This window comes from Trichosurus vulpecula, chromosome 1, assembly GCF_011100635.1.
Source record: "Trichosurus vulpecula isolate mTriVul1 chromosome 1, mTriVul1.pri, whole genome shotgun sequence".
Lineage (NCBI taxonomy): Eukaryota > Metazoa > Chordata > Mammalia > Diprotodontia > Phalangeridae > Trichosurus > Trichosurus vulpecula.
The window spans coordinates 47,738,206-47,759,768 of record NC_050573.1 but is presented as its reverse complement, the minus strand read 5'-3'; the positions used below and the strand labels follow the sequence as shown (position 1 = coordinate 47,759,768).

The window sequence follows — 21,563 nt, the reverse complement described above, 5'->3', positions numbered from 1 at the left end:
AACCTGTCCAAAACAGAAACCCTTCTCCACGCCTATCTTCCCCGTTACTGTAGAGGGCAATGCCATCCTTATTGCCAGGAGGCATCCTAGTGTCATCCTGGACTCCTCTCTAGCTCTCACCCTCCCCCCTAAACCAAGCTGGTGCCAAGACCTACCGATTGCACCTTTGCAACATCTCTCAACTATGTCCCCTTCTCTCCTCTGACACTGTCGCCCCTCTAGTACAGACTCTCATCACTTCATACCTGGATTACTGCAATAGCTTTGTTGGGGAAAGGGGGTGGGGGAGGGGATGGCGTCTATCTGCTTCAAGTCTCTCCCTACTCCAATTCATTCTACGTTCTGCCACTAAAGTGATTTTTCCTAAAGCACAGGTCTGATCACGTCACCCCACCACCACCACACACACACACACATTCAATAAACTCTAGCGGCTCCCCATTATCCCCAGGAGCAAATAAAAAATGCCCTGTTTGGTCTTCAAAGGCCTTCATAACTTGGCCCCCTCCTATATTTCTAATCTTCTTACTCCCTGCCAGAACCTCTTCAATGCAGTGACACTGGTCTCCTGGCTGTTCCACCAACAAGACCATCTCTTGGCTCTGGGCATTCTCTCCGGATGTCCCCATGCCTGGAATGCTCTCCCTCCTCCACTCTACCTACTGACTCTCTGGCTTCCTTCAAGTTCCAACTAAAATCCCATCTTCTACAGGAGGCCTTCCCCAATCCCTCATCATTCCACTGCCTTCCTTCTGTTAATTATTTCCTATTTATCCTCTACATAGTTTGTTTGCATGCTGTCTACGCCAGTACACAATAAGCTCCTGCAGGACAGGGACTTTGCCATTCCTTGTATCCCTAGAGCTTAGAACAATGCCTGGCACATAGTAGGCACTTCATAAGTGCTCACTGAATGACATGTATCATAAACCAGCAAAGTAATGGAATCACTGATTTTAAACTGAAAGAGACCTGATTGGTGATCTAACCCTCTCAATTTTTTTTTCTTTGATACATAAAAAAAAAAAATTTCTCCCTTGTAGAAATGGGGGGAAAACACATCATCAAGCAAAAAAACAAATTCCCACATTTGGCCTCATCTAAAAACTGTGTCTCATTCTTCACCCTGGAACCATCACCTCACTGTTGGAAGATGAGCTGCATGTTCTTATAGTAACGGAGTTCTTAAGTCTTTCAAAACTGTATGTGTTTACAATGTGGTTTTTAGTTTAAACTGTTCTCCTAGTTCTGCTCACTTCACTCAGCATAGGTTTATACAAGTATTCCCAAGCTTCTCTGAAACTGGTGTTTACAGCATGATATTCATATGCCATAATTTATTCAGTCATTTCCCCATTGATGGACACCCCCTTAGGATCGAGTTCTTTGCCACAACAAAAAGATTTGCTACAAATATTTAGGTCTCTTCCTTTCATCTCTCTGAGGTATACACAGGCCTGACAGGGGTACTGCCAAGTCAAGGGGTATGCACAATATAATAACTTTTTGGAATTAATTCCAGTTCCACCAACTGTGCATTAATGAGCCTTGTTTTCCTTGCAGCCCCTCCAACATCTGTCATTTTCTTTTTTTGTCTATTTTGTCAATTTGATGACCATAAGGTAGGACCTCAGAGTGGCTTTAATTTGCACTGATCTATTAGAGATTTGAAACATTTTTTCATGACACGATAGCCTAAATGTCCTCTTTTGAATAATGCCTGTTCATAATCTTTGGCAACTTACCAATGAGGAATGGCTCTTATTTTTTAAACTGTCAATCATGTCCTTATGTATCTCAGAAATGAGACCTTTATCAGAGAAACTTGCTGCAAAGTTTTGCTCCCAATTACCCATTTCCCTACTCATTTTAGCTACACTGGTTTTATTTTGCAAAATCTTTTAAATTTTATATAATCAAAAGCATTGATTTCATCCTCTCTATTATTTGTCTGATAATGAACTCTTTCATTTCCATAGCTGCTACAGGAAATTTCGTCCTCTAGATTGTTTATAATATGACCTTTTATGTTTAAGTTCCATATCCATTTGGTGCTTCCCTTGGCATAATGACATGAGGTCTTGGGATAAACCTCATTTCTGGGGGGTTGTTTTGTTTTGTTTTTGGAGGGGGAAAGGCAAAGCAATTGGGGTTAAGTGACTTGCCCAAGGTTACAAAGCTAGTAAATGAGTCAAGTGTCTGAGGCCACATTTGAACTCAGGTCCTCCTGACTCCAGGGCCAGTGCTCTCCTCACTGCGCCACCTAGCTGCTCCTAAACCTCATTTCTGTCAGTAGGTTATCCAATTTCCCCAAGAGTTTTTGTTAATTAATGAGCCTTTACCCAAAGGCTGGGGTCTTTGATTAGATGAGTCCACTCTTTGTGGCTTCAGATACTTGCTGACTGACTGATTAAAACAATAATACATTCTCTTTTCAGTATGTCGAGTTTGAGATGTCTCTGGTCCATCCACTTTGAAATGTCCAGCAGACAGTGACGTGGGACTGTGGCTCAAGGGAGGAACTGAAACTGGAAATACACATCTGTGAGTCATCTATATAGAAATAATAATTAAACTAGGGGGAGCTCATGAGGTCACCTTGAAAGAAGAAAAGACGGCCCAGAATAGATCCTGAACATCCACAGCTAGGGGGCATTACATGGATGAAGAGAGAGTAAGGGAGAATGAAAGAGCAATCAAATAAGAGGAAAATCAGGATCTAGAGATGAAAGGAGTTCAAGAGCCATCTCGGCTAAATCTCTCATCTGACGTATGAGGAAACTAAAGCCCCCAAAAGTGCAGCGACTTGCCGAAACAGGCAACAGGCAACAGGCATGAGACTCGGAAAAGAACCAGGTTTTCTGACCCCACATCCAGTGCCCAGTCTAGTGTCCCATGCCAACTACCTCATCATGTTAATTTTCATTTTATTGACTAATCGATTTTACCTTGCAGTTGTAGGGGCTGGCCTGCAGTGAGCTGTCGGAGCTGACTGTGTGACAAGGTAAACTTGTTCCCTTGGAACTGCAGGGTCACAGGGGTCTCTGGCTGAGCCACTCGATTCTGTGTCCCTGCTATGGAAGCCAGCTGGGCAATTTTCACAACCTCTCCACCTGTTAAAATAGAATACTTTGTGAAAACCTGAAAATGTTGCACTGATGTACAAGCATCACCACAAATCAGCAAGTGCAAAGACAGATACCACGGGAACATTCAGCAGGCATTGCTTTCTAACACTTTTAGAAAATAATGCTCTTGTAAAAGTATAAAAACCAAGAATACCAGTTTAAAAATATCAAACTTGGCTCTGGTTAATCTATTTAACCAAAACTGGCAGAGATTTTAGCTACCCATTTTGACAACCCATTTTTGAACCAAACTATGAAGAAATGTCTTCACTTTACTTTGCCCAATTACAAACTCAGAAAGCACATTATTTTAAACTAAGAAGTAAAAAACAGGGATTGTGCATTTGTTTATATAATCTATTTGCAATGTACCAGGAAGCTCGCATATCAACCCATGATCTTCAGAAGCTCTCATAGTGTGAAAATTCACAATCTTTCAATCAAACTCCATAGAGTTAAGATGAGAACATTACATCCTGAAGAAAGGTTAGGTAACTGTTTCAATAGCATCAACCTGTTCAAAATTTGGGTATGTTATAAACAATATCAATCAATATACATATTATTCAAAATATTAAGTTTCACATTTTCACCAGATTTTCCAATATTTGGTGTTACATTCTTTTTGAAAGCTAAGAGATAAAATGTGAAACAGCTCATGCTGCTTAAAATGCTTCCTTTACTTGAAAAGCAAATGAAATGAAACCCAACATGTAATATGTACACAGGCTCAGAAGGCAGTGTGCACAGGTTGTAACAGGAGAAGCTTTTTCTTTTTTTTAATACAATGGTTGATATTCGAGTCTCAATGTTCCTCCCAAAGAAGTCAAGACCAGACTTATTAGTGGTGCGATATAGAGAACAGTTAGTAAAGAATATTTGCCTAAAGACATCTCAGTAAGAGGAGCAGAAGAGAGAAACTGAAACAGGACTCAGAGAAATTCCCAGCCACTGTAGTCCTTCCTCAGTTCACAAGTCATAACTCAACCTGGACTAACCCAGGCTGGAGACTGTCTAGACCATTTGTCTTTCAATACAATCAAGCACCTCCCTCTCAGCCCCAAGGGAGATAAGAATTCATTTGTGCAAAGGGGACTAGCCTTGAAAGTATGTAAGATGGTGATGTTCAAGTGGCCCTCATCCTTAAGACACTAAAGGCAGGCAAGCTCATGAGCAGGAGATGATGTGAGGCAGCTTGAAAATGGAGCCAGTTTCCCTACACTCACTAATTCATCTGGTTTTCCTCCATCCAGAGAAGCCTCTGTATAATTTTGCTACTCAAAAATGCCCATGGAAGAATGAAAAGAAGAGAGTGTGTATCTGTATGTGTACTAAATATTATAACATTTCTGGGCTTGAATATTCACTCCAAGCTTAAATCTGGTAAGAGAACATCCTACTAAAAAGAAATGATTTTTTTTTTAAGGAAAAAACCTAAAGCCAATTCACATAATTGGAAAAGAAGTGAAATCTGGATCCATTAAATTTCACTTGATTAAACTGATTCTGTTATGATAGCTGAGCCATGGAATTGACACACCAAAACCTTGATTCCTACTCATCCCCATAGCACACCAAAGCAGCACAGTGAGCAGCTTGAGGAAAGCATAGAGTCTAATATATGGGGATTAGAAGACAGAATAAGAGAAAGGGAAAGAAGGTCCTGTTGACTGACCTCTTGGGAGAAATCACTCTCCCTTCTACAATATGGCAGGAAATGATGTACTGACTAGAGGCAGTACGTCAGACAAGGGCTCAGGGAAAAGAAAAAGTAGGGGACAGTAAAGGCTTGGCATACATTCTAATGTTCTTAGTACAACCTCTTTGGAGTCAAAAGGTGGGGAAACCTGGAAAGGGGAGGCCACTTACTAGGCAACCGTGCCTGGGCCTGAGAGGTCAGTACCAGCCTCTGAGGAAGCACACTCTGTTGGATGGTGTGCGAGGGGGCCTGGGGCTGGGGCTGGGTCTGGCCTAGTTGGGAGGCCTGGGCTGAGTTCTGACCCCGCTGTTTCACAGGATTGGCTGTGCTAGTTGCTGTGGTGAAGGTCGCTGCTGGCTGGTGTCTTGGAGCACTGGTAGGAGCCTGAGATGTCTGAAACTGTGCTGCGGCCGCTGTAATCAATAAGGTTTGTTTGTGCAAAGCTGTTAGAGGTTCTTAATCAAGGACAATATTTCAAACCGGTATTTTAAAGAAATTAAAAAGGAAAAAAAATTATTTCGCATTTTTTCTCAAATGAGAACTCCTCTCTCTTCCAGGACAGGCCCAATATAGCCTATGGAATATGAGAGAAATACTGTATTTTATCAATTCTTACTAAATATTTTTACTTATGAGAGCTCATCAACAATCTTAATAGTACATTTTCAGAGTTAAATAGAAAGGTAATATTGTCACTAATCTAATCATGTTGTCAACCTAAATACTGAATAAAAACTATTTTCTAAATAGTCAAGTACAAACATAAATTTCACTTTCATGTTTTTTCAAACAATCTTTGTGTCAAGGGACAACTGATTTTGTAATTTGCATCTCAGGGAGGTCTGATGGAAATAAGATTGAAAAACCTTACGCTTGAAAGTTAAATTATACTTTTATGTTTTTGCCATTTAATTCTATCCCTTTCAAAAAACACAATCCATTTATATTTAAAGATATGAAAAATTTACAAAATCAAGATCATGTGGTTTCAATAATTTTAAAGCCAAAAACATACATCAAACATGGTCTAATATACACTTGCCTACACAAGCGCAATTTTTCCTATATTTCCAGCATCATTACTAGAAAAAGGAAAATTCGAGATAAGTGATCAGTTCTGTTATTTGGGCAAAAGAAATTCTTAGAACGATATATATGGTATCTCCAGGGGAGTGAACCACGTGGGCACCTTCCCTCAGATGTCTGCATATAATGCCTAGGGCAAAATCATTCTTATGAAAACCACTCTTTTCAAACGTTAGCACTCAATTTGATCCTTGGGAACTTCTGGGAAAAAAAGAAATGAAGCTACTGCAGAAATACCTTTTGCATCCTGATTGGCCGAGAACGTGGCAATGGGCGATCTTCCTCGAACCTGCCCCTGGGAAGTCACTGCAGCGGCGGCAGCGGCAGCTGCTGCAGACACTGTACGTGAGGAGCTCTGGGTACTTGGGAACGCTACTGTCCTACCCTCAGGCTTCTGGCCGTACTGCACAGGCTGAAACAATCTACACACACGTTTACCAAGACAAAATGCAAAGAGCAAGTTAGAGTACAGGGACAACAGAAAACATGTTCTTTCAAACAAATGAGTAGGTACTTCTGATTTTCAAAAGGGTCTTGTTTATGAAGATTTAAAATATGTTAATTCCTAATCATAAAAAGATCATATGTAAAAAATAACTCTTGTTGCTATGAAGGCTTATTGATAATTGGCAATTGTACATGAATGAGTCAATTTCAAATATCACTCATTTTCAGATACCAAAGGAGCAATTCCATATAATTTCAGCAAAACCTCACTAATTTGTGCTCTCTGAATTATAGAGTAATTTTTAAAGATTCTCTTATTACTTTCAAATGCATAAATGTTTCCAAGAAGAGATTTTACTGGTCTGCTTTTATGAAGTGATGTGACGATGTGACTGATCTGTAATTAGCAGCACCAGTTTTTACAAAAATAATGTATAAAAGAAATTAGATGTTTCCCTAAGTGAGCTGTACGGTGTCTTCTAGAACCTGTCACTAATAATTTGCTTAGAAAAGTAGGACCTTCCAAAAGGTGTTATGAGACAGTTTAAAGGTACAGTTATACCTAGCACAGGTCAAACACAGGATTCTAATTTCCAAATTACGGAAGTCTACAGAGGTTTTATTTTGCAGTTTAATTAGAGGTTTTGCTGCACTTCAGGATACTATTAAGGAAAGGGGGTAAAAAAGTGGGAGTTTGCAATGGAATATTTATTAATCTGGTTATTAATGTGCTAAAAGTCTAACAAATTTAGGATATGCTAAAGGCTAGGGCCTTTAATAACAATTTACTGAGTACTGGGGTTTTCTTGGCAAAGATATTAGAGTGGTTTGCCATTTTCTTCTCCAGTTCATTTTACAAATGAGAAAACTGAAGCAAACAGGGTTAAGTGACTTGCGCAGGGTCACAGAGATTGAAAGTGCTTGAGGACAGATTTGAACATGTCTTCCCAACTCCAGGCCTGGTGTTCTTTCCAAGGCATCACCTAGCTGCCCCTACAGATTATGATACAGTGGATTTAATTTTCCCTTTTCTCAATGACTTGGTGTCTTCAGTACTGAGGATGGAGGATACCTAACAAAAGCTGGTAAGAATTTAATTGTCAGGTATCTTACAAATCTAACCAAAAGTTCTTTAAACTAAAAAAGATGGCAAAGGAAGAAGACTGTCTGTTTGTATCCCCTAAATTAGGTACTACAGAGAGTAGCTACAAAGAAAACAGAAGTATAGCAGTAGAAACACCCACTAATTCATAAAAGGTCAAAAGAAAAGACAAAAATAAAACCCAAGGTCTTAAGCTGCTGTGCACACAACGCCCAAAGTTTAGGCAACAAACAAGAGAAACTGGAGATACTAAGTCAGAGAGAACCTAAGAATTCATTCATTCTGATCTCTTCATTTCAGCAATGAGGAAACTGAAGCATCTGGACCTAAATCACTTATTCAAGGTTATGAGGTTTGTTAAGACTAGAATATTCATGTCCTGAGTAAGGTGAGGCTCCTTCCACTATGCCACCAAATTGCCCCTTCATCAGGGAAAACCTCTCTTTTTCTAAAAGGTGGGAAGGATTTCAGCATTATCTTCCTACTAAACATTTTTTATTATAATCTCACATTTAATACACAACTTACTTGCTTGGCTTAAGTTTCACTGCATTAGGTCTGGCTGGTGGAGGGGATGAACTGAAGATTTCTTCTATATGTTTTCGAGTTATCTTCTTCTTTGATAACACTTGTGCCTCATAGTGAGTGGTTTTATTTTCTAATCCAATTAGATCAAATATAGAAAGATCTGCTTCCTAATTTAAAAAAGTGAAAAAAAGAAGTACTTACCTCATGCATTCAGTACCTTTAGATGTAAAGAAAATGATGCTCACCTTACTGGCATCTTATGACCTGTGAGCATCCTATCCCTTAGACCCTCTCTACTCCAATGTATTTAGTACGCTGCTATCAAACTCATCTTTTCGCTCTCCTTATGCCATACTTACCTAGAAAGCATGTGACAGGTCTCTATTTCTCAACTACTCCCTGCCCTTTGGCCTATCCTACCACCCACCATGCACAGTGAGATGGGCTGGTCTCCTCACCAGGTCCCTGCTTTCTCCCAGGACCCCACAAAATAAACAGCAGCAAGTCAATGTAATCTTTCCCAGCTGTATGCTGACTCCCAAGTAAGAATAACGAGGCAACAGAAGTAAAGGATGTCATTAGGCTCAATGCTATTTATGATTCATCTGTTGTAATATGCCTGTTACCACAAGCTTTTTAATATTTCCTTAGCTCTCCTCTTTAAAATTGGTTATTTTAAATCCCTTATTGGCCTCCCTGAAGTTAATAACAGCAAAAATCCTTATGGAATCTAAAGAAAAGTTATATGCTTATTTTATAAAAAGTAAACTGGTGGTGAGAGGCAAGAAGACAGATGAAAGAAATAGTGACCCCTATATAAAGCAAACTGACCAATACCTGAGGCTGGAAAGAAAAATGGAATGGCCAACAAGGGGACAATAAATTTTCCAAGGGGTTCACAGAAAGGCAAAAGGTCTCATGTAGGGGAACCACAATGAAATTACAGGTGAGAGGAACCTTAAACATTTTTCCCTTTCACCTGGAATTCCCTACCCCTTCCCTTCCATTTTCTCTACTGCATTTTTCTATTGTGTTGCCTCTGTTAATCTTCTCTGGAAAATAATGCCTAATACAGGGATGAGCATCCAACTACCATTCAATAATATTATGTACGATGGTGTGAGAGAATGACTTCTGATAATCCCACCCTAAACACTCTGGTTTAACTCAAGCAATCATTCCCAGGCACGTACTAACATGTCCACAAGGTATCTACTCCTTACACAGACACACAGACACACATGCACACTTCACTTCTACTGTTTTACATTTACTAATTTTCTACTTACCTTCCAAAAACCACATTCCAATGCCTTTAAAATCAGAGAAGCAGATCTATACTCCAGTGTTTCCAAAACATAAGAAGAGCCTGGAAGCCTAGGATCTATCAGACCAGGATGATTGCATATCCTCTGAAGTTTCATTAGAATATTCAGGACATTAACAAAATGCCCACTCTTAAGAGCCTCTTGAGTTCTGTTCATTTAAGGAAAAATAAGCTATCTAATTCAATTTACGTATGGACTTTCAATAGATTATTTATTCTTCTCCTATTTACTGAAAAACAATTATGCATTATATTCTCTACAAAATGTTTGCAACTGCTTAAAGGCCTAATTGTCAAGTTTGGATTCCTACCAATTTCAATGTTTATCTGTTACAATTTCAAAATCTAAGCTTCCATCTTTTTTTTAAATCAAAATTCAGTAAACTGAACAACAGTATAATGATACAGCTGTAGCAGCACAAGAAGAAATGTTGACTGTAGACTCCAAACCTCAGAAGAATTACATCCCCAGATCAGAAGGTTTGGAAGGGATCAAAGGCATCTTAGAAATCTCTTTTGGTTCAACTTCCCTCCGCTCCCTCCCCCACCCCACCAGTTTTACAGAAAATAAAATTGAGGTCCAAAACAGGGAAAGTGAATTCTCCAGTCACTCAGCCAGCAGTAATAAGTGGCAGAACTGAATTTTCGAAAATCAGTTCATTGCCTCTGAATGCAAAGTTCTTTCTACTAAAGCAAGCTGCATGACTAAGAACACTTAATAAGTGAGTCACTGTATAATGCCATTTCTTTTTAAGTCACATTATACCATATGTAGCATCACATCTCTCTCCCTGCAGTGGGTGCTCTTACCTGGGCTGAAGGATAACATCCTCATACAAGGCCTTTTGCCGACTAGAAAGTCGACACTTTAACACATGTTCATATTTCTTCGTCAGCTGCTTGTCAACATCCCTTTTAGTTCTTCTCAAAATAAATGGCTGAGTCACCTGAAAAAAAATATAATACATAATTCCTTCTGAGTCTTCTTATTAATGTACATGTAAATGCTACACATTTACTTAGAACAAAAATTAACTTTTTAAAAGTAACTGGAAAAAAAAGTAGCATGACATACTCTGTGCAACCTTATGACCACTTTATGGTAGTAATCTTGGCTCTCCTCATTAGCTGGTTTTACTGGAAAGTTCTGATAAGGTCTAGAAATTCCAGGTATCAAAAAGTGCACCATGGTCCACAATTCCATCAAAGTGTTATGCAAAGGTGTGTCTATGAGGAGCAGACGTAATTGGCTATAAACAAATCAAGAAATAAACACTGTTTAAAACACTACCATACATCAATTTCTTCTGCACTGAAGATTTTAAGAAAGGAGTAAGCAGCCATCTTTTATGGGAAATGTAAGTGTAGGCCTGCCTGGAAGAAATAAAATGGACAAGATGACCCAGTGAGACTTCTTCTATCCCTGCTGCTCTATGATTAGAGCTGAAAGGTAATTACACAGAACTGAAATTTCTTTAATAGACAACTTTTAAAAATTAACATGCAATTAATTAATTACATAAAAGTCCAGAATTACTTAGAAGAAAAAAAATACTTTATTGATGTGTCCAACCTTCGTAGATTGAAAACTGCCTCCCAGTGCTTCTCAGTCATGTTCTTTACTTGCTGCATCTCATCAATGACTAAGTATTTCCACCTCACTTTCATGAAGGCATGATGGCCTTTAAAGAACTGTTTATAAGAGGTTATGCATATGTTGAAGCTGTTGGGTTCAGTCCATTCCTGTAGTATACAAAATAAATCTTAAACGTTTTGTTCTGATTTCCTTTTTAAAAAAAAAATGGAACAAATATTTCTAAGTATTCCAAGAGCAATTCCTTGCAGCAGAATTAAATTAGTCACAACTGCAGTCATGGAGTTCCCTAACAATTGGCCCATATCTATATAGAAAACAGCAATCAGTTTATAGTTTGGATTTAAGTGCCATTTTCTAAAGTATTCATTCCAGGAACTTTCACTGGCTCATTAAGTAGAAGAGTTGAAGACAACATCACTTTAGAAACAATTGGTTCCTTCTGAATTTTGGAAATGAAATTATCAGAGACCATTCTATGGTACCACCTGAGCAACGGGAAAGATAGTAAAGTGAGATGAAATGTGACCATAACATTTCTATTTTGTAGAGAAGATTCATGTTTTGGGATGGAAGCGTTCTTCCCCAAGAGGTCCATTGACTCCCAAAGGATTCATGGACAGATTTCAGGGAGTCTATCAACTTGGATGGGAAAAAACATCACATCTTTATTTTCACTAACCTTTAGCTTTCCTTTGTGATCTTATGTATTTTATTTTACTCATTTAAAAATATTATTCTGAGAAGGGATCCATAAGTTTCATCAAAATGACTGCCAAAGGGGTTCATGCCACAAAAAAAGGTTAAAAACCCAAGAATTATATGGTCTCTGAAGACTTGTCTATTGCTACCATTCTATGCTATCACAACAAACTAATGGATACTCTTAAATTGTAGGATAAATTATTCAAGATGTAAAAACACAGAGTGTACCAAAAGTCTTAGGGCAGACTTAAGGTTTAAGAGCTTAAGATCTTAATTATCTGTTCTGCAAAACTTGGACTGAAGTCAAAAGGCTGAACCCAAAGACGTGGAAGGCCACATGTGGCCTCAAAGTCACAGGTTCCCCACCCCTGGCTTAAGCTATTATATTAACAGGCTCTCCAGCAATTTAGGAAATTTCTTTTTAGGAAGGAAAGTCAATTTTTCAATGTAACTGCAGCCTTCTGTGATGGACAGAGTGGCGACCTTGAAGGAGGGAAGAAATGGGTCCAAGTCCTGCCTTTGATAAATATCACCCATCTGTGTGACTCTGGACAAATCATTTTTCATATTCCAAGCAACTCTCTACAATTTTAAGTTGTGGAACAGTTAGCTGCTGGTCTGCATTGGCTGAGTGAAGTTCATCACCAGAAATTCCCCATACCAATGTTTCCATTAATTTACCTGCTACATGCCAGGCATTGCAACAGGCTCAAGAGAATACATAATGTCTCCCAACTGTAAAAAGGCGGTGCTCCAAAAATTCACAAAGTGGTTATGGGACACTAAGGGGATTGTTCTTATAGAAACAATGTCATAAATGGTGTCTAAATTCCTAAGGCTAGTCCCAAAAGCCATCTAACTTATAAATACTGTATTGCAGCTACATGATGAGTTAGGTAGGATTCTTTGAGATACCTAATCACCACAGAAAACACTGTACTTCAAGGATCAGTGATTTTCTAAGTGCAGAATAATCAACACAAGGATTATAAACCATCCACGCTTTAGTAATAGGGCTCTGTAGCTAAAACAATCACCTGATAGCCAACTCTCTGGTCATAAGACTCTGAACCGAGTTAAGCTGGTGGTCAGAAAACAGACTGTAATCTTGGGAGGTTGGTAGGACTTGAATATATGCTCCATAGCAGAACCTAAAGTCACCTTCACATTATAACAAGGCATTAGAATGGTACTTTCTTAAGGTTTTAGCATTTTGTTGCTAGAGAAATGTCTTTGATTTCTAATTCTTACTGACTACCTGTCAAGAAAGGACACAGCAACTAGAGGAATATTTCTCACAATGCAGGCAGAAACCACATCTCTCCATACATACCTCCTCATCTGTGTCATCACAGAAAACAGACCATTTGTATATATATTGGATCTTTGCAAGTCAAAATCTCTAGCCTCAAAGAAATTACAATTCGGTAATGATTTCATAGAATTACAGCATCTTGGAGTTGGAAGGGCCTTCAGAGGCCATTTCTTCCAACCTCAAACCCAAACAAGACTTCAAGAGGAGAAACCCAGTATATTCCAAGATAGCCTCTTTAAAAGACGTCCTTTGAAACTACAAAATATGCCATTAAAAACTATATTCTTGGCTATGTGTTACCTATAAAGTTTTATACTGTTCTTATAAACATGAATTTCTTTTTTAAATAATAATAATAATAATACCTGTCTCTTTGCTTTAAGTTCTCTATGATTGCCAAAGTATAAAAGGATTTTTAGCCCCGGGCACCAACGTTTCAATTCAAGCTCCCATTTTAATATGTTGCAACTTCTCACAACCACAAGGTGGGGGCCCCAATTACCTGCAGAAACAAAAATTATTCTCACTGTACAGAGCTGTGTCAGGATTTCAAACATTCTAACTAAAATGCTAAATAAAATTTAAGGTCATAAATGCTAACACTGAATAGGTAGAGTTGTTACTCTTTAATGCATTTATCTCATAAATAATGGTGTTCTTACCTATGCATTGCCGCAGTTGGAAACAATTGCAAGATCTGATCAGATGCTAATTAACAGCTCAAAAGATCTGTGATCACATCAAGGTACAGGTACTCCATCCAACAATGCAGACAGGTGACCCATCTCTGCCTGCATAGCCTTGGTAACTTTCCCAAGTGACTCTCATCCACATTCTCCCATAACAATTACCATTAAAACACCTATCCAACTGTTAACAGGGGCAACTCACATTATGTTCTCACAGTGTTAAGTCAAAGTATGGTCTTATAATGACAGCAAAGGATGGGCAGGTAGAAATGGGTCTCAGTTTACCTATGGAAAGGAATATCCACCCTGATGGGATCACAGATCTGGAGTTCTGAGTTCTTTGTAAAGATGAGGCAATCAGAATTTTGGAGAGTCAATTAAGTCTAAGCTTGGGAAAAGATCTCTGAAAAACTTAACTAGATCTAAACCAAGATTATCCACTTAAAGTCAAGGAGCATCAGTGGGATCTAAAGAAGTATCACACCTGGTTTAATTTCTTAAAATTCTTATTTGCTAGCCTAAGAGCTCACACTAGTGCGAACAGTCACTCAGCAAATATTTATTAAGCACGTACTGGGCTAAGCGTTGGTTTAGCTTCCATTTAAAGCCTATATCTATTCTATCTTCACCTCAGAGAAGTGAAGGAAAGGAGAATCCTCACTTCTCTAGGTAATCAGCTTCTCTACCTAACACTATAAAGCCAAGGAATCTTCTGTTTCTCTATCCTAGTCACTGGAAACAGAGAGAAGGGAAGACATAGCATCAGTTGCTTAAAGGGTACTGCCATCTACACAATCATAGGGCAAACGACTGCCCACTTTCCCTCATCTCTTACACTGCAAAGAAACATGTTGTAGTGGAAAAACCAATGAATCATGAGCCAGACCACCTGAATTCTCAAGTCTATGGGATAAATCACTTTGGCTCTCGGAGCTTTGGTTTACTCATTTGTAAAATGCAGATAACACATGTATTCTGTACATCACAGGAATGTTGTGAAAAGTGCATTTTAAAATATAAAGCACAATAATGAATGAGATCCATGGTTAGCATCATCACCAAAAACATTTTGAATAAAAAAGTACATAATATCCCAAGATCTTGGACTGAGACCTTGAAGAAACCATAAAGGCTATCAAACTCAACCCCTCATTTTTATAGATGAGCAAACTGAGGCACAGAGAGGTTACACAACTTGACCGAAGCCACATAGCTACTAATCATATGAGGCAAAATTTGAACTCAGGTCTTCCTGACTCCCAAGTCCAGTGACCCTATCCATATTACCATGGCCTTGACAATGTGAAAAATACTGTAAATAATATCAGCATAGAGACTACTTTGTCCCAAGCTCTAGGGGCTGAGCTTCTGTTTTCAGAGCTACTTCTATACAGCAAGCTCCACCACAGCAGTGCTCCTCCTCCCCCAAGAACCACCAATCAGAACTGTGACCCAGATCCAAGCAGGGCAAAGCTGCCTCTGTGCCAACAAAGCGCTCCTTGCACTCCCGCTCTGATCCATCGCTTGATTCCTCCTACCGTGTGAGCCAGGGACTCTGGAAGCAGCTAACGCTGGAGTTCTGGAAGCAGCCCCAGAAGCTTCCTGCTGCTGCTGCCACCACCACTGCTGTGCCACCTCTGCCACCCTCAGGGCTGGGACCAGACCACTCTCTAACTCGATCCAGCAGTTTTCCTGCTAACCTGCTCTGTGGTCTTTGGCGTTTGTGGGTTGAGAAGTCTGGTAACTGCCACAGCTCAATGATTCATCGCCCTAAGGCCTGCTCCAGCTGACTCGCAGTCTGGTCTGTCCTGGTGTGGCCCATTCTGGGCTGCACTCCACTCCCAGCACCATGAGACAGACCCTTCCCGGTGACAATCCAGGCTCTCCTGGGCTGGAGACCTGCTTCCCTATGCTATATTGTGGGTTCCGCACTGCTAGAATTTGTTCAGAGACATTTTTAACAGGTGTTTGGAGGGATTTGGGGGAGAGCTTAAGGAAGTCCCTGCTTTCCAGCCAGAGAGCCAGTCTGTTAATACAATGGACAGAAAAATGACCTAGAAGCAAGGAAGACCTGGGTTCAAGCCCCACCTCTGACACACCAAAGCTACATGACTGTTGGCCAGTTACTTAACCCCTCAGTTGCCTGACAGCTCTCTAAGCCCAAATTGAAAAAAATGTACCAATCTGCACTGGCAGAAGGAGTTTCATTTGTTGAAATCACAAATCCAGTCCCTATCTCTAACCTTATTACAATTTCAGGTTTTGAATTATAGCATAAGAAGTTCTGTCAACATTTTAATAACTTAAGGCTGTAAAGAGAAACACTAAATACTGCTAGTTCCAATAGAAGTGTCAAAAGAAGAATAATTCATTTTTTGCTCACTGTTCTTCCTACTAGGATGATAACAATTAACACAAGACTCTATAGTAACATTTCAGTTACTGGTGATGTTTATTGAAACATCATTATTAGCCTGAGGTTATGTTCAAGATTCACTAAAACACACACACACACACACACACACACACACACACACACACACACATACACAAACACACACACATCCATACTCCCCTTCAAGCATGAACAATTAGATAAAACATGAAAGAAATTTACCCAAAAAACCAAGGGTTCAAGCCTAGAGTAGTGCATTAGGATAAGAGAATTAGGACACAGGAAACTGGAAAGTGAGCTGGAGGGTCACATTAGCCATAAATGAAAAAATATACTAAGTAGAAAGAAAGGCTAGCTGAAAAACTTATAATACATTTGGGATATATGATGCTATTACCCCTCCAAGTGTGGTGTTCCCCTTGATTTACTGGGTTATCTCAGTGTCACAGGAGGGAAGGAAGGAGGAGCTGGATAGAAGTTTCTAAAATCCCAGAGAAGCCAAATTCTAGATTTACCAATGGGTATTAATATAGGACATTAGCCCACTACTGAAAAACACACACACAGCACATATATTGAAAGACACTGTAAACTAAAATGCTTACCTTCATTACAAGCGAGATGTGCAAAAAAGGCAATAACTTGTACAGTTTTACCAAGTCCAGCATCATCTGCCAAGATGCCATTGAGATTCTTCCTGTAGAGTTTTGCTAACCAGTCCAGTCCAATCTTCTGATACTCTCTTAGTGCACCATACAACAAAGATGGAGTATTAAAATTGATCTGTAGAAATCACATACAAACTATTAATATTACATATAATGTCAGTTTTTACCAAAGTTTTAAAGAACTGTTTCTGCATTAAGACATTGCTCTCTGGGAGGAGGAAAAAGGAATATCTGGGAAATTGTAGGTGATACAAAAACAAAATTTATCCAAAAAAAGCTCATATTTGAAAAGCAAAGTGAGGAAACTAAGGAAGGATACTTTGCAGAAAAGATAAACAATTTTTTAAAAGATTATTAAAATATAACTTCTTAAATATATAGTCATCAGATCCCAGGAAGTTTACAAAAATCATTCTAACAAAAAAAGTACACCATAAGTCTTTATGTCCTATTTAAAATACCAAGTCACTATATTTATATTTTCTAACTGTTACTTTTTGGATAAGAAGGCAAGAATTTGTTGGGAGAAAAGGCCCACTCTTTCCTCATATCCTATCCCTAGACCCTATTTTCTCTTCCCAGCCTTTATATAAGAACTGTAAGTATTACCGAGGTCGTGATCCGAGCACTGCCCTTGGGCAGTACAGCCTCTGCCAGAGCGGCTACTTCAGTAATGTCTCTTGTGTTTGGTTTCATAATATTTGGTCTCTCCACACCTTTACACTGATCAATGATGAGAAGTGAATCAATGAGAACCATTTCCTTCTGACAAACTCTGTCAACTGTAGAGTCTTCTGTGTCTAGAAAATGTGACAAAATTCATGATACTGCAGCCAGTCATGATTTTATAAATGGACTTTCTAACATCCAAAAGGGCACAGAAAAACAATGTATTGCAAGGAAAGGATAAAAAAGAAGACAATTACCTGCCTCAAGCATTCATAAGTAAGTGATGAAAATCAGTAAAGATGAGCTGTTCTCAGAGAAAGTTAAAATCATGCGCTCCCAAAAAAACAGGTTTATCAAACCTGACTACACCAAGAGAACCCAGGACAACTCCTCGCAGTCAGTCCCCAACATACTAAAGAAGTGCACAATATGACTTTTTTATAGCTGTGTAACAAATGACTAAATGGGCCATATAAACTTCTGCATTAGGGTTAAGCACCAACCTCTCAGATTAAAATAACCAAAAGCTTCTTCAGCAACCCCCTACAAATAAACAGCACGCTTCTTCCACAGTGTGCAGAGAGAAAAAAGTTACCCAAGTCAGAAGCTACACAGAACGGACCCTAACTTTCCCTGCAAAGCCCATCTCTGCTTGATCCTCCAGCCCTACCAGGCCACCAAAGCCTTTGTCCACAGATGAGATTCCCTTCCCTCCAACCCTTTTCTCTCCCTTCACCTATACAGCCCCCACACATTTCTTTTAAATCATCAACCATAACATTTTTGCAGGAGGTTAGAAATAGCCCTTAGTGGTTTGATGTCAACTTGAAAAGAGGTCTCCAATGGACTGTCAAGGGATCTGAGCAGAACTCTATGCTTCTTAACATTTTTATCACTGACCTGGATAAAGGCATATGTGATATGCTCATCAAGTTTCCTGATAACACAGATCTAACAGAAATGGCAATCAAGTTGAATGACAGTTAAGATACAAAATGGAAAAAAAAAAAAGGCTACAATGGTAGGCCAAGTCTGAGATCAAAGTGAACAGTAATAAATGTAAAGTCTTATACTTGGATTCAGAGAGTCAACTTCACAAATAGCAAGACAACAGTTCATCTGAAAAAGACTTGAGAGTTTTAGTACACTGGAAGTTCAATATAAATCTGAAGTATGCTATGGGACCCAAGAAAAAGAACACACCAATTGTGAAGGAGGGGGAGAAGGGGAAGTTTCTAACTGCCAAAGTCAATGCATACTTTTTCAAATGCTATCCAGTCCTATGCTAAAGAATGTGCACTCTCTTATTCCTATTCAATTACGCACCCAACTCACCCAACTTATAGTATCTGTCTAAGACAAATGTACTGATACACAAACTCAAAAGAATGACCAATCAATTTTCACATCATAATATATGCAACAGACATTTTATCCATTTAGTTTTTTCCTATATGGCCTATCAGATACACCTCTTTTGAATAATCTCTGATCTCACTGAGGAGGTTCTATCATGTAATTAGAATTGATGCAATCAGCACAATATCATCTGCAAATAGGAGCTTTTGGAAGACTTCGCACTTTGGTCAGCAGTGACCAAATATGGCTTCAAAAGATTGATGGTGCAAAGCTTCCTGACCCTTGACAAAGATATATGGTTGAACAGTTAACCCAAAGTAGATGTATACTTGCTTGCTATATGAGACAATGTCTATAAAATAGGGGGTAAATTCAGAAAAGGACAAAAAAAGGCAAGTTTATTACTACAGTGTTAAATTTAATATTCACTTTTTAAAAAGACATTGTATCTAATGGGGTAAAAGGACCCGTCCACCAACAATTCAGGCCTTACATAAAACATCCTCCATAACAGAGCTGAGTATCTTTGGCAGGTACAAATCTCTCTGTTTTATGCCTCAAATGAAGTTGTTGATCAAAAGGTTCATGAACAGTTATTATGATGGCTATTTACTATACATATGAGATAGTCCTTTGGAAGAAAGACTTTAAAGACTGCCTTTGCTCAAATGAAAATATATACAAAATACTTCGTAAACTTAAAGCACTATATAAACTGGTCTAATATCACTACTGGGCAACTAGGTGGTGCAATGGATAGAGGGACAGGCCTGAAGCCAGGAAGACTCATCTTCTGAGTTCAAATCCTGCCTTAGAAACATAATACCCGTATGACCCTGGACAAGTCACTTAACCCTGCTGGTCTCAGTTTCCTCATCTGTAAAATGAGCTAGAGAAAGAAACGGCAAACCACTATAGTTTGCCAAGAAAACCCCAAATGGGGTGACGAAGACTTGGACATGACTAAAAATGACTGAACAACAAACAAGAAAAACATTACTACTATAATCTGTTCTGAGTCAAATGTTTTTGTTTTTTGTTTTTTTTTTTTGTAATCAACAATAAAACAATTGTAATACACAGAGAGGAGAAAATGCAATTCTCTCATTTCTGTTCAGAGGTAAGAGACCATCTGGGTTTTGATGAATTACTTTTTTTTCCTCTCTCGTTTTTATTCACTGATACAAGAGATGGTTCTCTGCGGAGAGAAAGAAAAAGGATAAATTTGCAAATAAAGATAATATAAAAACAGAACTAATCAAAAAATTTTTAAATCACAGTGGGATCTCATATTTACACTTTTCAATCAAATGAAGATCTATAAAGATGTGGCCTGCTCTAGAAAATTATTTGCAAAAGATTTCCTGTCCCCTCCCAATATTTGCACCAAGAAAATCTTCAATTCATATGCAAATTATTCACATCAAGATTTTATGAAGATGAGAAAGCAGGCATGAGGAAACAGCTATTAATATTTTTGTGACTGCCTTTTGAGGAAAGTAATACTGTACATAACTTTTTTTTCAATTCTAATGCCATCTCTTGCCTTCCTGAATTAATCTTGTAAAAAGATTACTCAATGCATTCAAGATTTTGTCTGAATTATTTCTGCATACATTTGGTCTGGTTAAGCTGTATAGCATGTCTGATATTAAGGTGTTAGGGTACAAATGTGGTGAATCCTCTGGTTTCACTAATAATGAAGAAAGCTATAATTAATACTGATCAACTATTCTATCTTATCGCTATTTTTTGTCCTTTGGCCAGTTTATGAACACACTTACAATGTCTTAAATCATTTGAGCCTTAATGCAAGCTTTCCATCAATTTACTTTCATTTTCCACTGCTTTTCACTGTTTTTAAGAGAATAGTGTTTATCATCTTCCACCATCCTACAGCATAAGATTTATATTCAAAACAAGTACTGCCTTTGGCTGACCTTTCTTTTTCTGGAAAGATCAGGGGTGCACAGACCAAAGCAATTTCAGAGCTCTTTTAGCCTTCAGGTTACAGCAATTATTTACATCAGTTAAATATCTACAGGAAATTGTGATAATTAAGGTCCATATTTCTGCTTTTTTTCCAATGGTAATTTTTCAACACTAAGAGTTCATTTTTAAAGTCAAGGTGATGCTTTTTCAATTGTGGATATTCTCATCTTTAGATCTCTAATTTGATGTTGATACTGATCTTTGCTCTAACTCAGGGCTGTCCAACCTTAGGTTATCTTAGGACCACATTAAAATAAAATAATTACTCAAGGGCCAGACCCAGAATAAAAAATACAGTACACTAATAGAAAGCGGGGGAACATGCATCATCAATACAACAAGAGAAGGTGCAAAGCACAAAAGCAAACAAAACAACAAAGTGACAACACAACAGTATAAAGGTAGGTGCATACTAGTCATCTGCATCATACAGACAGAACACCAAGGAAAATAAACATCAACGAGATTATTTACTAGTGATGGAATTAAAAAATCTAATACGCATTCCATGCAAATTATTATTTTATTTTCTCGCTCATAAAAATTAAAACCCACAGGTAGGCTGCATAAAATCACACTGCTGGCCACATGCAGCCCACGTATTTTGGCCAGCCCTGCTCTAACTAACTGATGGTCTCACTGCAGGCAAACAAATGATTCTGATGCTCCCATGGATTTAATTACCATCTTTACAATGATGATTTTCAAATCTACCTAACTAGCCCAACCTCTCTGCTCTCCTCTAATCTTACATCTCCAACTGCCTTTAAACATCTCAAACTGGATGTCTAGCAGAGATCTTAAACCCAATATGTCCAAAACGCAACTCATTCTCTTTCCCCCAATGCCTTTTCTTATTT

At 38.5% G+C, this 21,563-nt stretch overlaps 1 protein-coding gene across 1 annotated transcript in view; it reads right to left on the bottom strand.

Annotated features, from left to right (window-relative positions):
* EP400 (E1A binding protein p400) overlaps positions 1-21,563 on the bottom strand; it is a 117,330-nt gene that overhangs the window by 44,561 nt on the left and 51,206 nt on the right. The window contains exons 14-24 of the mRNA XM_036753586.1: positions 17,293-17,483; positions 16,621-16,798; positions 13,297-13,433; positions 10,891-11,060; positions 10,393-10,567; positions 10,128-10,264; positions 9,280-9,466; positions 7,991-8,157; positions 6,151-6,335; positions 4,998-5,240; positions 2,949-3,113 (exon numbers count right to left, since the gene is read on the bottom strand). Of these exons, the coding sequence (XP_036609481.1) occupies positions 2,949-3,113; positions 4,998-5,240; positions 6,151-6,335; positions 7,991-8,157; positions 9,280-9,466; positions 10,128-10,264; positions 10,393-10,567; positions 10,891-11,060; positions 13,297-13,433; positions 16,621-16,798; positions 17,293-17,483 (1,935 nt within the window). The remainder of the gene's footprint in view (positions 1-2,948; positions 3,114-4,997; positions 5,241-6,150; positions 6,336-7,990; positions 8,158-9,279; positions 9,467-10,127; positions 10,265-10,392; positions 10,568-10,890; positions 11,061-13,296; positions 13,434-16,620; positions 16,799-17,292; positions 17,484-21,563) is intronic.